Here is a 14,109-nt window from a genome sequence, read left to right as displayed (position 1 = left end):
TAAAGGAGTCTTGTAAGCAGTCCTATAAGCCCATAGTGCATCATCTAGCTTGATGGACCAATCTTTCCTTGTAGTCCCCACTGTTTTCTCCAAAATAGACTTGATTTCTCTGTTGGAGATCTCAACTTGTCCACTTGTCTGAGGATGGTAGGGAGTTGCAACCTTATGCTTCACACCATTCTTCTTGAGAAGACTTTCAAACAGCTTGTTGATGAAGTGAGAACCCCCATCACTGATGACAGCTCTTGGAACTCCAAACCTTGGAAAGATGGTGCTTTTGAACATCTTTATCACCACTCTAGAATCATTGGTGGGACTTGCCACAGCTTCTACCCACTTGGAGACATAGTCAACAGCTACAAGGATGTATTTGTTGCCAAAAGATGATGGGAATGGTCCCATGAAGTCAATACCCCACACATCAAACACCTCCACTTCTAGAATTGGGTTTTGAGGCATCTCATTTCTTTTGGTGATGTTTCCTCTCCTTTGGCATGAATCACACCTAGAGACAAAGTCTTGAGTGTCTTTGAACATATGAGGCCACCAAAACCCAGCTTGTAACACCTTTGAGACAGTCTTGAAAGTAGCAAAGTGCCCTCCATAGGATGACCCATGACAGTGTGTGAGGATCCCTTCAACTTCTTCATCAGCTACTGCTCTTCTATAGAGTTGATCCCTACAAAGGATGTAGAGGTAAGGTTCATCCCAATAGTATCTCTTCACATCTTTGTAGAACTTCTTCTTGGCATATCCCTCAAGATCAAGTGGCTCTCTTCCACAAGTTAAGTAGTTCACCAAATCAGCATACCAAGGGCCTTTCTCTTCAGTTGCCTTCACCTCTTCAAGCTTCTTTCCAGTTTCACAAACTGCTACCACTGCTCCAATTGCCATGATCTGCTCTTCTGGAAGCCCTTCATCAATAGGGATCCCACTCTCAATCTTCAGTCTAGACAAGTGATCAGCTACACCATTCTCAACTCCTGGCTTGTCTCTAATCTCAAGGTCAAACTCTTGTAGCAGCAAGATCCACCTCAACAGCCTTGGCTTAGCATCCTTCTTGGCCATGAGGTGTCTCAATGCAGCATGATCAGTGTAGACTATGACCTTTGACCCAACTAAGTAGCTTCTGAACTTCTCAAAGGCGTAGACAATGGCTAGCAACTCCTTCTCAGTTGTAGCATACTTCATTTGGGCTTCATCAAGAGTTTTACTCGCATAGTAGATCACATGAGTCTTCTTGTCCTTCTTTTGACCAAGAACAGCTCCCACAGCATAGTCACTAGCATCACACATGATCTCAAAGGGGAGATCCCAATCTGGTGGTTGCACAATGGGGGCACTAACCAGCTTCTCCTTCAACTTCTTGAAGGCTTGTAGACATTCCCAATCAAAGACAAATGCAGCCTCCTTGCATAGAAGCTTAGTCATTGGCCTTGCTATCATCGAGAAGTCTTGGATGAATCTTCTATAGAATCCAGCATGACCAAGGAAACTTCTAATGTCTTTAACCGTCTTTGGTGCAGCTAACCCAACCATCACTTCAATCTTGGCCTTGTCTACCTCAATCCCCCTCTCTGAAATCTTGTGTCCAAGCACAATCCCTTCCTTAACCATGAAGTGACACTTCTCCCAGTTCAGCACAAGGTTGGTCTCTTCACATCTCTTGAGGACCCTGCTAAGATTTGACAAACAAGCAGAAAACGAAGATCCGTAGACAGAGAAATCATCCATAAATACCTCCACAACATCCTCTATAAGATCAGAGAAAATAGACATCATGCATCTTTGGAAAGTGGCTGGAGCATTACATAGCCCAAATGGCATCCTTCGATAAGCAAAGGTACCATAGGGGCATGTGAAAGTCGTTTTCTCTTGATCATTTGGATGTATGGGGATTTGGAAGAACCCTGAATACCCATCAAGAAAACAATAGTAGGGATGATTTGCAAGTCTCTCAAGCATTTGATCAATGAATGGCAATGGAAAATGATCCTTTCTAGATGCTTTGTTAAGTTTTCGATAATCTATGCACATCCTATGTCCTGTTATTGTTCTTGTTGGTATTAGTTCATCCTTATCATTTTTAACCACAGTCATTCCTCCCTTCTTTGGGACAACATGCACAGGAGACACCCATTTGCTATCCGAAATATGATAGATGACTCCTGCATCTAAGAGTTTTAGAATCTCTTTCTTAACAACATCTTTCAAGTTGGGGTTCAACCTTCTTTGATGTTCTATAGAAGTCATAGATTCATCCTCTAGATGTATCCTATGCATGCATAAAGAAGGTGATAGCCCTTTAATATCATCTAGTGAGTAGCCTATTGCCTTTCTATAATTTTTAAGTTCATTCAAAAGTTTAGACAATTCTTCTTCATTAAGCTCACTACTCACTATGACAGGGTAAGTCTCATTAGGGCCAAGGAAAGCATACCTTACACCATGGGGAAGAGGTTTAAGCTCCACTTTTGGTGCTTTGAGTTCACTCCAATCATCCTCTTGGAGGTTCTCTTGTTGAGTAGCTGAGGAAGCATGGTGATCTTCATATGAAAGCTCCTCATTCTATTCTTTATCATCAATCTCAGTGTGAGAGTCCAACATCTTCACATAAGCATCACTTTCCTTGTTCTCAACCATTTGGACCTCTCTCTCAATTGTTAAAGCATGTTGTAGAGAGTCTTCAAGTGCCAACTCCTCTAGAAGTTCATCTGCTAAAACCTCCATCTCCTCAATGTAGAATGCTTGGCCTTGAGTAATAGGCTTCTTCATCACCTCCTTGATGTCAAAGTGAAGAATGTTTCCCTTTCCAAGGTGAAGATCAATCTTCCCTTCCTTAACATTCACAACTGCTCCCGCTGTAGCCAAGAAAGGTCTCCCCAATATCAAAGAATCTGTTGGTTCTTCATCCATCTCCAACACCAAAAAATCTGTAGGAATCTCACAATTTCCAACCATAACAGGGAGATCTTCTAGGATACCAATGGGAATCTTCACTGAGCGATCAGCTAGCACAAGAGAGAGTCTACACTTCTTGTATTGTGTAAAGCCAGGCCTTTTAGCAATGGAGAGAAGCATAAGGCTCACACTTGCTCCCAAATCGGATAGACACCTCTCAAAAGCAAATTGCCCAATGGCACAAGGTAAAGTAAAGCTTCCTGGATCTTCAAGCTTCTTAGGGATGGTTAACCTTTGGATAATAGCACTACACTCATGAGTAAGAACCACCATGCCTTCCATCTCCTTCTTCTTCTTAGTTACAGCATCCTTGAGGAACTTGCTGTATTGAGGCACTAGCATGAAGGCATCAATTATGGGCATAGTAATCTGAACTTCACTCATTTGCTTCTCAAATAAAGCCTTGTATTGCTCCAAAAGCTGTCTCTTGAATCTACCGGGAAAAGGAAGTTTTGGTTCATAGGGAGGAGGATTGAATAGAGCTCCTTTTGATGAAGTAGCAACTTCATTCTTGTTCTCCCCCTTCTTTTCTTCTCCAATTTTACCCTTTCCTTTTGCTTCAACTATTTTCTCCAAGATCTCTTCATTGGTCTTCTCATCCATAATAACCACATCATCATCCACATTGATGACCACCTCCCCATCTTGCTTATCATTATCCCTAATGAGAGTTCTTGGTGGTAGCTGTTTTCCACTCCTAAGGGTGATGGCTTTCATTGTCTCCTTGGGATTTTGCTCTGGCTTTTCAGGTAATGCCCCTTGTTGGCGACTTGGCTGAGAGTTCATTGAAGCAAACTGATTCTCCAAATGGCGGATCTTGTTGTTGAGCTCATTGTAACTTCCACCAATCTTGGAGTGAATTTTCGTGAACTCATAACCCATTGTCTTCTCATTCTTGGCCTGAAAATCCAAAAGTTTCTTGAACATTGCATCCACACTTGTATCTGAAGCTGGAGTTTGTGAAGAACTTCCTTGAGCTTGAGTAGACTGATTGTTGTTATTGTTGAAACCAGGAGGGGTGTTTTGCCTAGGCTGATAGCTCCCTTGCTGAGTGTTTTGCCTCTGCTGGTATCCTCCTTACTGGTTGTTTGAGTAGGACTTTTGCTGGTAGTTGTTGTACTGAAAGTTAGGTTCCTTCCTGTACCAAGAACCATTGTTGTTGATGAAGCACAGCTCTTCTTGTCCTTCCAAACCATCAACCTCATTAATCTTGGGAGGAATCTCTTGAATAGGATCACCCACAAAATTGACCTGCTCTTGTTTAGCTTGGTTAGAAAGAAGCAAGTCCATCTTCTCCTGCAAGGACTTGATCTCTTTCTTTGTCTGTTGATCATCATTTCTGTTGACCCTATCATGCTCCTCGCTGTAGACTGAGTCGCTCTTAGCCATGTTCTCCACCAGTTCCTCTGCTTCTTCTTCAGTTCTCCCCAAGAAGAAACCATTGCTGGCAGTATCAAGCCTGTTTCTGCACTGTGGTAAGGCTCCTCTAAGAAGGTGCTAAGCAAGCTCTCCTTGCTGAAACCATGATGAGGGCATTGAGACCAATAACCCTTGAACCTCTCCCATGCTTCACTAAAGCTCTCTAGACCTTTTTGTTGAAACCCGGAGATTTCGTTCCTGATCTTAGCTGTCCTTGAAGTAGAGAAGAACTTTTCTAGGAAAGCTCTCTTGCAATCTTCCCAAGTAGTGACAGTGTCACTTGGAAGAGTCTTCTCCCATTGGTGTGCCTTGTCTCCCAAAGAGAAAGGAAATAGCTTCAGCTTGAAAGCATCTTCAGAAACACCATTTGTCTTGGACAAGCCACAGTACTGATCGAACTTGTACAAGTGATCAAAAGGGTCTTCAGCAGCAAGACCATGATACTTGTTGTTCTCTATAGTGTTGAGCAGCCCTGACTTGATCTCGAAGTTGTTGTTCTCCACATCTGGTGCTCTGATTCCCAACCTATGACCATGAATATGAGGTTGATCATACGCTCCAATGGCACGAGCTTGGCGCTGTGGATGTTGTGGCTGGAGCTGTGGTCTAAAAGGATCAGCTCTTGGACCATTGCCTCCTTGGGCTTCACCATCTTGAGGCAGATTCTCCATATCAAACCCCAACCCTTGCAAGTGAGCCTGTTGCTCTACTTCTCTTCTATGTCTTGCTATCTCCCTTTCAAGTGCTCTAATGTCTTCAACTCTTGGAACTAGGTTTGTTGGACCTCTGCTCCTTGTGTTCATACACCTGAAATGCAAACCTGAAATGCAAAGAGAGAAGAACAAAGAGAAGCAATAACACAATTAAATAAAAATTGACTTAGTATCAAGCAAATGACTAAATCCCAATGTCACAATCAACTTAGAATTTGGCAACAGCGCCAATTTGATGATAGGGGTTTCAAGGCCCCTAATCAAATGTTGTAATATATAGGATGTCAAACCAGTCCTAGGTGATTATGATGCAAAGGGAATGCAAGACCATGCTTAATCTAAGTGCTACCAATTTTTGAGATGATTTGAAACTAGATTACTACCTAAAATGCAATAAAGGACAAAGCTATCTTTCTTATAAGAAGTGAGAACTCATGGGCTATGGAAATTGATCTTGGGTGATCAAGATTCAACCTAAAGGTGTCAACTTTTAACCAATCTATATCTACCTTAGGCCTAGACACAATCCTAAGCAAACTCTATCCCTAGATGAATGCTCATTTACCTAGATAACTCAAGCATCAAATTTCTTTGGTTGAATGTTATCTAAGTAATCATTAATCTCAAGTCTACTAGTCATCTTAACACCTTTAACAACAAATCCCTTTGGTAAAGGATGTTAAAAGCTTAGGAGAGTTGGTTCAGGCATTTCATCAAACACCTTCCGGGTATGAAATGCCTAGAGCTCAACTTTAGAGAGGCCAACTCTAAATTTGCATTAAAAGCCCTCTACAAGCAAGGAATAAGATTGATCTATACCTAAACACCTTAGATCTACCTTAATCACCCTTAATCTCCCTAACCCATGAATCCAAAGATGACTACTCACTACTCTCCATGATGAGCCCAAGAATCAAAGATGATTTGGTGCTAGTCATGATTAATGATCAAGATAATCAAGCAATCACAAGAGAGAAATGATCAAGATAGGATCTTTCACCTAAAAGTTCTTTTGTGGTTAGATAGAAAAACAAGATAAGATCCTACAATTAGGTCTGAAGGACCTTTATAGTAGCTTAAAGTCGAACCTGGTTTAACCCAACAAACCTAGGTTAACCAAAACACAAATTGGTAATTATCTGGTCAAACACGGAAAATGTTGACTTTCTTGACTCGCAGCGGCCACGTGAAACCGTTCCGCCTAGCCGCTGGGACACTCGCAGCGGCTTCCTTGCTTCGTCATCACACCGCTGCGACAAGTACGAACGCGGCAGGGAACGGGTTATTTTACCAGCGGTCTCATCACACCGCTGCGTCAGGCCGCTCCCGCACTTGGTCTCCATTTCTTGAGTCTTCATCTCTCGAGCGTCTCCAGCGGCTTCGGTACACCGCTGCGTAAGGCCGCTCCCACACTTGGTCTCCGTTTCTCAGCGCTTGCAGCGGCTTCTTGAGGGGCCAAAAGGCCGCTGGGACGTCCTTATGCCGCTGGGACACTTGATCAATGCGTCTCCTTCTCGAGAATCACCCCTTTTGCCTCCAAACCATCTCTAAATGCTCCAAAGTCACCATTTGAAATCTCCACCACCTGATAAGAACATATGTAATGCAATGCAACCTAAACATATCTAAATGCTATCCTAAATGGTCAACATATGCAAGAATGAATGGTTAAAACAAAGCAAATTGAGAAGATATCATTACACCAATCAGAAACAAGTATTTAAAAACCAATTTACAAGCCCATTTCAGCAGTAAAAAAAGCTGGAATTTTCAAGCTCATTTCGATTTTATTAGAAACCCAATCAGATTATAATCATTTTTACGTATACTTCAAATATCTATACTAAAATCGATTTATGACATATATGCTATTTACATTGTATTAACACTTTAGCCATGCCAAAAATCTGAATATATTTTTTTATTATTACTTTTCATTCTTTTTTTTTGGTAAGACCGTCGAAGAAGTTGGATTACTTGTAGGTGGGTTTCACAAATTTATAGACTGAAGCTCATTTAAATACTTTATTTTTATTGACAAAAAAAATTAGAAAACCCATTTTAAAACAGTAAAACATAAAAATGGATTCAAATTTTTGTTTGTATTTCTTTTAATCACCTTTTAAAATATGCTACGAAAAGGATATTTGGGATTTAATAGTTTACAATAAACTAAAAATATTAATACGAGGAACTCTTTTTTAAAAACAACTCTTCGGAATTACTTTGTATGACTATAAAACATCAACACTGTTAAAAAAATTAGTTATCAAATAACACATAAGGTTACAATTAATAAAAATTAATTTTAAAAAGAAACAAATCATGTGCTTTTAAAATGCGAGTCATTATATATATTATTATATTTATATATCAATACATATCATCCTAAATATATAAAACAACTACTACACATATAAAAAAAATTATAAAAATATAAATGTTATAAATATAATATGTTATAAAATAATATATTTAAGAAATAGATAATCACGCGTTTTGAAAGCACGGGTCAAAATCTAGTTGTTATTAAATCTTAATACTGAACTAGATCTTGACCCGTGCGTCCGCACGGGTGTTTGCTTTAATTTGTAAGAACATTATATATTCATAACTAATTGGTAATTATTGGATTTTAAAAATTATGGTCCGTTATATATTATTGTTTGACTATTATTGTTTTGTAATACGAATAAAGGAATACTAATACATTCATATATTTATTTTTTTTGTTTTATTGTTTATTTGATATTGTAACCCAAATATCATAGATATTTCTAGTATTGTATATTTAATTCTATTTCGGTGGTCCATAAAAAAAATTAGAAAGAAGGTTTACTCAATCTATTAGTTCCTTTGTATTGAATTTTTATATATATTGAAAACAATTTTATAATGGTTATTGGAAATACATTAGTAAAAAATCAATTTTTGAATACATGTATATTTTTTAATCAATTTTTGTTTTGAATTTTGTTTAATGATTAATTTAGACAGAATATTTTTTTAGTTAATTAGATTGGACCAGTTGCACAAAAAAGTAATTAGATTGAGTCATTTTCGTATATTTTAAATCTGGTCCAAATAGATAATTTATAAAAATATAACAGATTTTAATTTTTTTTAATAACATAAGCCCAATTTTTTTTAATATACTGTTATCCATATTTTCAAACTACATTATATTTCTTTTTAATTATGTTATTCTTTTTTCCAAACATTCCCAAATGTACTTCTACTTTAATAAGATAGAAGATATAATATTGCAAAAATATGTTGTTATTTATTTTTTCATGTCACTATTAAATATTATATATGTGTCATCATATAATTAATCGTGTTTTTTACCTACCATCATATAAGTAATCATATAATTAATAGTATTTTATACATACCATCATATATATTATATTTTAAAATTTAATATGAAATATAAAAATCATAATTAATATGTATATTTACATAAAATATACAAAAATGTGGATTTATATGTATATTTTGACTCAATTTTTGATATAAATCAATTTTAAATTAATATTTTGATTTGAAATATGTATATAAAATTTAAATTTTGTTTTATGATTATTTTAGACAAAGATGTTTTTAGGTAATTAGATTGGGCTAGCCATTTTCGTATATTTTAAAGCTGGCCCATATATATAGTTTTCATAATATAATGAATTTCCAATTTTTCTCGATAACATAAGCCCATTACTTTTTCTTTAATATATTGCTATCTATGTTTCCAAACAACACTATATTTTTTCAACTGATATCTATGTTGCCAAACAAAAGCTTAAAGTAGAAGTTAAAGTACTTCTACTTTAATAAGATAGATGTATTGTTAAAATAATAACAACTGATCGATCATAAAATTAAACCAAGGGATGTGATTAAATCTTAATACTGAAATCAAACCAAGGGATATGATTATTTGCGCACATATGATCGAAAAAGTGATCAATAATATGTGCGTGGATGATCGATCATATGTGCGCGGATAATCACAACTGATCGATCCGTGCCTTACTCGGATACAAGTCATTAGTATTTTGTTAAAATAAAATTAAACCATTGATCACAACTTTTAAATGTGATATTTTTAACTTTTAATAATTTAAAGTCATTTTTAGAAATTCAAAATATAACATATATGAAAAAATCAAAATTTTTATTATATGGTAAATATTATTTTTAAATTTATTTTAATAATATAAAATTAAACAAAAACGATGAAGGATATAAAAATTGTTACCAAATCTTTATTATTCAAATCATTAATTCAAATATATATTGTAATCATAGTTTTTTTTTTAACTCTTGCGTAACATTAATAAAGAAAATATGTGAACAAATAACCAACAGAACCAGAAAAACAAAAACCAAAACAACCAAGCTATCCTCACAACAGGCACCGAGCATGAAGCTCCACCCCCACGACAAACCAAACATCAATCCATTATGAAAGCGATAGGCCATCTGCAGTCAACCAAGCCTCTGTTTATTCGCTTCAAAAAGTTCCTTCAACCATTGTGGGTTACCCATCACCACATACGATTGGTACCTCTTCTCCATCGTCACACTTTGTGCAATGGCTTGTGCACATTTGTTTGCTTTCGCGCTAACGACCAAGAAATCCCACTCCTGGAATCCGACCAAAACTTTCCTCAGTTCTGTACCTTGATATCTGAAAGCTGGCCTTGCCTTGGGCTTGGTTACCTCACCAAAAAAATCCGCAAACTCTACTTCAAATATAACTTTTCCACATGATGACTTCGCATGGATTCAATAACCCACATCAATGCGTAAAATTTCGCATCCAGAAAGGAACCTACATTTCCAAAAGCCCTCCTACTATGCAATATAGTTTCCCCTCCGCAGTTCCTCAGAACCCATACTGCTCCAAGCATCTTTTTTTTTTTACCACTGCAAGCCAACATTACATTTGAAAGAACCTGCTTTTGGAGCCTCCCACCTGTCTCTAGCCCGCAACTCTCTGTTTTCCGATTCTACCTCTTCAACCCTACAATTCTGAGCTTCAAACCACTGACTTGAGTCCTCGATAAATTTTGCCACCGTATCAGCCACCAAGAATTCCTTACCCTCGAAAAGAAACAAATTTTCAAACAAAGTCATATTCTCAAAACCTCGAAGAGGGAATGGAAAATTTGACTGAGCCCACACACGCCTAGCCGTGATGTTAGGAGTTTTCAAGGCTCCTAAGACAAATGTTGTAGTATAGTGATTGTCGAACCAGTTCTGAGGGATATCAAAGCACTGAGAATGCAAGTACTCACTTAATCTAAGTGCAACCAATGATTTAGATGGGTTTTAAGCTATGACTAGAACTAAAAAGCAATAACAGAATGATACTTTCTTGACTAAGGGAAAAGAGAACTCATGGGCATAGGGATTAGACCTTGGGTGATCAAGTATCGAACTAAGGATGGCAAATGATCAATCAAACTATCAACCTTAAGCCTAGACACAATTCTAAGCAAGCTCTATGTCTAGATGAATGCTCATTTGCTAACATATCTCAAACATCAAATGTCTTTGGTTGAATAATATGAAAGCAATCATTACTAACAAGTCTATTAGCTATCTTAGCATCTTTAACAACAAATGTCTTTGGCAAAGTATACTAAAAGCCAAGGAGAGTTGTCTCAGGCATTTCATCAAACACCTTTCGGGTGGGAAATGCCTATTGATCAACTTTTGAGTGGTCAACTCAGAAGATGCATTAGGAATACTCTACTAGCAAGGAACAAGAATGATCTACACTAAAACATCCTAGAACTAACCTAATCACCCTTAATCTCCCTAACCCATGAATTCAAAAGGTGATTACTCACTAATCTCCATGATTCCTCTTAAACCCATATTGGATTTCAGATTAATCATGTAGAGAAATAGATAAGAAATCAACAAGAACACAAGAACATAACAATCAAAAATCCAAGAGATGAACTTCTCTAGAGAGTTTTTGTGTATTTTTCAATAGATCCAAGATAATCTGCCCTGGCGGCTACAAAAGATGTTTAAAAACATAGGTTTTCAGAAATAAAAACGTGCATAATGAAATGACCAAAAGGCCCTTGAGAAATCATGAATTCGCCCAAACAAATAGACGCGGAGCGACCTCGACACGTCGCTGCGAGAGGTCGCTCCCGGGTCGTTTCTTCGCGAGCGACCTGGCTGTGTCGCTCCGAAGACGTCGCTCCCGGGTCGTCTCCTCGCGAGCGACCTGGCTGTGTCGCTCTGAGGACGTCGCTCCGGGCTTCGTCGGGTGTCATCTCGCCATGGAAACGCGAGCGACCTTGGATCGTCGCTCTGGCAAGTCGCTCTGGGAGGGGTATCACAGCGACTTCATGTAGTCGCTCCAGGAAGTCGCTCCCAACGCTCTGCTCGTCTAATGATCACCTTTATCACCTCTTTTGAGCTCCAAATGCACCCAAATGTCTCCAAGAACTCCATGTGGTACTCCAATACCTAATAGAGACTCATGTATGCAAAATGCAACCTAAACATGTCTAAATCCTAATCTCTATGATGAAAATGTTTATGAATGAATGGATAAAACAATGCAAATATGCAAGATATCAACTCCCCCAAACTTGTTCTTTTACTTGTCCACAAGTGAACTTTCTAGAACTCATAGGGAGAGAGGTTTGAAGATGGGAGCTCTTAGCCAAAAGAAACACAACTAGCACTCAATTCAACATCTAATCCAACATGAGCACACTCTCTTATTACACTCTAGCTTCTCTAGGCCTATCTCAACTCTTTTTTGCCCTTATACTCATCATCAAGCATCCACACATTCAAATCAACCAACTCTCCCATTCATTAAGCATAAGACATCAAGTGAATTCTTGCAAATGGTCAGTTGGTCCAAGTCATTTGGTTGGGTAAGGGAAGGCTTTTAGTCAAGTGAGTCAAGAGGTTCAAATATATGATCTTTAGGGTGGTTTACTCTCAAAACAAGTAGCCTTGACATTGCACATAATATATCTAAGAAAGGGACCAACTCATGCATACAATGCTCAATCTCCATTGTTCTACCCTTTTCCCAAACATACAATTACACAATCATTCCCAAATGTCAAACCCAACTCACATCTCTCACCAAAAGATCCTAAGAACTTTAACTCCTTCTCTTTGAAATCTACAAGGGATTTTCCACAACCTCAAAACATTACTTAGCTCCTAACAACTTTGCTAGCCCCCTTTTTCTTTTCTTTTTATATTTTATTTCTCTTTTTTTTTTACTTATCCCAATAAGTCAATTCACTTAAACACAAAGAGTCATTTCTTTTCCTTTTTCATTGCTCCCTAATCATAATCACAACTCTCACTCCCCACCTATAGCTAGACAATAGAGTGCCCAATCTAGCAAGAATGAAGATCAAGCATTGTCGTTCCCGATACTCTCAACATTATGCACATGTAAGACTTTCCGAAGAAGGCCTCACTCATCAAACAATGAAAGCTTAAAAGAGGGAAAGGTTTTGGGAGTGGTCTACCACTAGAGTTTGTCAAAATAAGATTGGCATAAAGGATGTGACAACTCAGGTGTGTATAGCCATGACTCAGTACACAAGGGACCATGAGCAAGAAGCATTAAGTTCATTCAGTTCAAATAGGGTTTGTAGTTGGCTTCAAAGACTGAGTTTCAGCAATCAACAAGTTTCAGGAAGAGTTTTCAAGGCTCAAAACATACAAGTATTTTTGAGAGGTGCAAAAGCTACTCAGGTGCAACGTAGTGTTCTTTACAAGGCGTTTAAAATCATTTCTCCCAATGCAAGTGAATGCAACCTATATGCTCTAGACTCTCCTAAAAATGCAAGTGATGCAATCTATATGATTTGTTTTTTTTTTTTTTTTTTTTAATATGCAAATAGGTATGCAATGCATGACTCAATGAACAACATCAAAGCAAACATGATCAAATACTTGGTACCTCCCCCAAACTTAAATGACACAGTCTCTGTGTTGTCAAGTAGAGAGAGATACCCAAAAGAGAAAGCTAATATGCAAAAATGAAATGGTATATACAAGGGAAAGTAGAGAAGTACCTCAAGTGGAAAGTTGAGAAGGAGGATCCTTCTCAATGTAGGGGTCTCCACAAGTGATGGTTCCATAATACTCAACATCCAGTGGAGACTGAATTGGGTAAGAGACAGCTTTGTTGACATTGAGGAGTGTGACCTTCTTGTTGGCGAAATCGATGCAAGCACCCACAGTAGTAAGGAATGGTGTGCCCAGGATCAATGGAACTCTCTTCTCAGTTGCCATCTTCAAGACAGTGAGGTCTATAGGGATGGTGCAAGATCCAATCTTCAAAGGAAAATCCTTGATGACACCAATAGGGGTAGTAGAAGAAGAATCCCCAAATGTGAGAGAGGAAGTATCTGACTCCACGTGTTCAATCTCAAGACTCTTCACCATCTCATTTGAGATCACATTCAAACTTGCACCGGAATCAACAAGAGCATCATCAAAGGTGAGCTTACCAAGGGAGCAGGACAAGGTGAACTTCCCTTGGGATTCTAGTTTAGGGAGAGACTTTGGTGTGATGGCTGGATCAAGTTTCAAAGTTGAAATGTTGAGGAGCTCTGCTACTTCTGCTTGGTGGTCTACAATGTCCTTGATGAGCATCATTTGGACATGAGCCTCACGCATACCCGAGATCTCTGGAAGCTTAACTCCAATATCACTTAAGTCTTTTCTGAACTTGGAAATTACCTTCTTTTGAGCTTTGGTGAGGACCCTTTGTGGAAATGGGAGCTTGTCATAGGGTGACTGCTCAACTTCAGTGGTGTCCTCCAGCTTCCGGTTAGCTCTCTTCGCAACTGGTTTCTCAGCCATGGGTGCATCTCCCTTCAAAATCTTTACTTCAACCATTTTGTCAGCTTCCTTCACAATCTTTGCTTCAGCTGTTGCAACAATCAGATGCTGAACCTGTTCAATCTCAGTTCCAAACACCAATCTTTCAATTTCATCTACCTCTTTC

At 38.1% G+C, this 14,109-nt stretch overlaps 1 protein-coding gene and 1 non-coding gene across 2 annotated transcripts; one reads left to right on the top strand and one right to left on the bottom strand.

Annotated features, from left to right (window-relative positions):
- Positions 1-2,568: 2,568 nt before the first annotated feature.
- Positions 2,569-5,051, bottom strand: LOC125590491. Its single transcript, XM_048764074.1, has 4 exons — positions 4,913-5,051; positions 4,689-4,834; positions 4,113-4,431; positions 2,569-4,037 (listed from the first exon to the last, which is right to left on the bottom strand). The coding sequence occupies exons 1-4, from the start codon at positions 5,049-5,051 to the stop codon at positions 2,569-2,571; spliced, it is 2,073 nt and encodes a 690-aa protein (XP_048620031.1).
- On the top strand, positions 4,480-4,586 carry LOC125591065. Its single transcript, XR_007327047.1, has one exon. It is a non-coding gene; the product is annotated as a small nucleolar RNA R71 (small nucleolar RNA).
- Positions 5,052-14,109: the final 9,058 nt, after the last annotated feature.

Source organism: Brassica napus, chromosome C7 (genome assembly GCF_020379485.1).
Source record: "Brassica napus cultivar Da-Ae chromosome C7, Da-Ae, whole genome shotgun sequence".
Taxonomy (NCBI): domain Eukaryota; kingdom Viridiplantae; phylum Streptophyta; class Magnoliopsida; order Brassicales; family Brassicaceae; genus Brassica; species Brassica napus.
Note: the sequence above shows the minus strand (reverse complement) of the source record. Positions and strands in the feature narration are given on the sequence as shown.

What these genes read in the sequence shown, in the direction of transcription:
- LOC125590491 (XM_048764074.1), bottom strand. Translation starts at nt 5,051, where the DNA reads ATGGAGAATCTGCCTCAAGATGGTGAAGCCCAAGGAGGCAATGGTCCA. An exon ending in TGATCAACCTCATATTCATG is followed by an intron (nt 4,835 to 4,912) that starts GTCATAGGTTGG and finishes TCAACACTATAG; the next exon opens with AGAACAACAAGTATCATGGT. An exon ending in CTTTCTCTTTGGGAGACAAG is followed by an intron (nt 4,432 to 4,688) that starts GCACACCAATGG and finishes GCCTTACCACAG; the next exon opens with TGCAGAAACAGGCTTGATAC.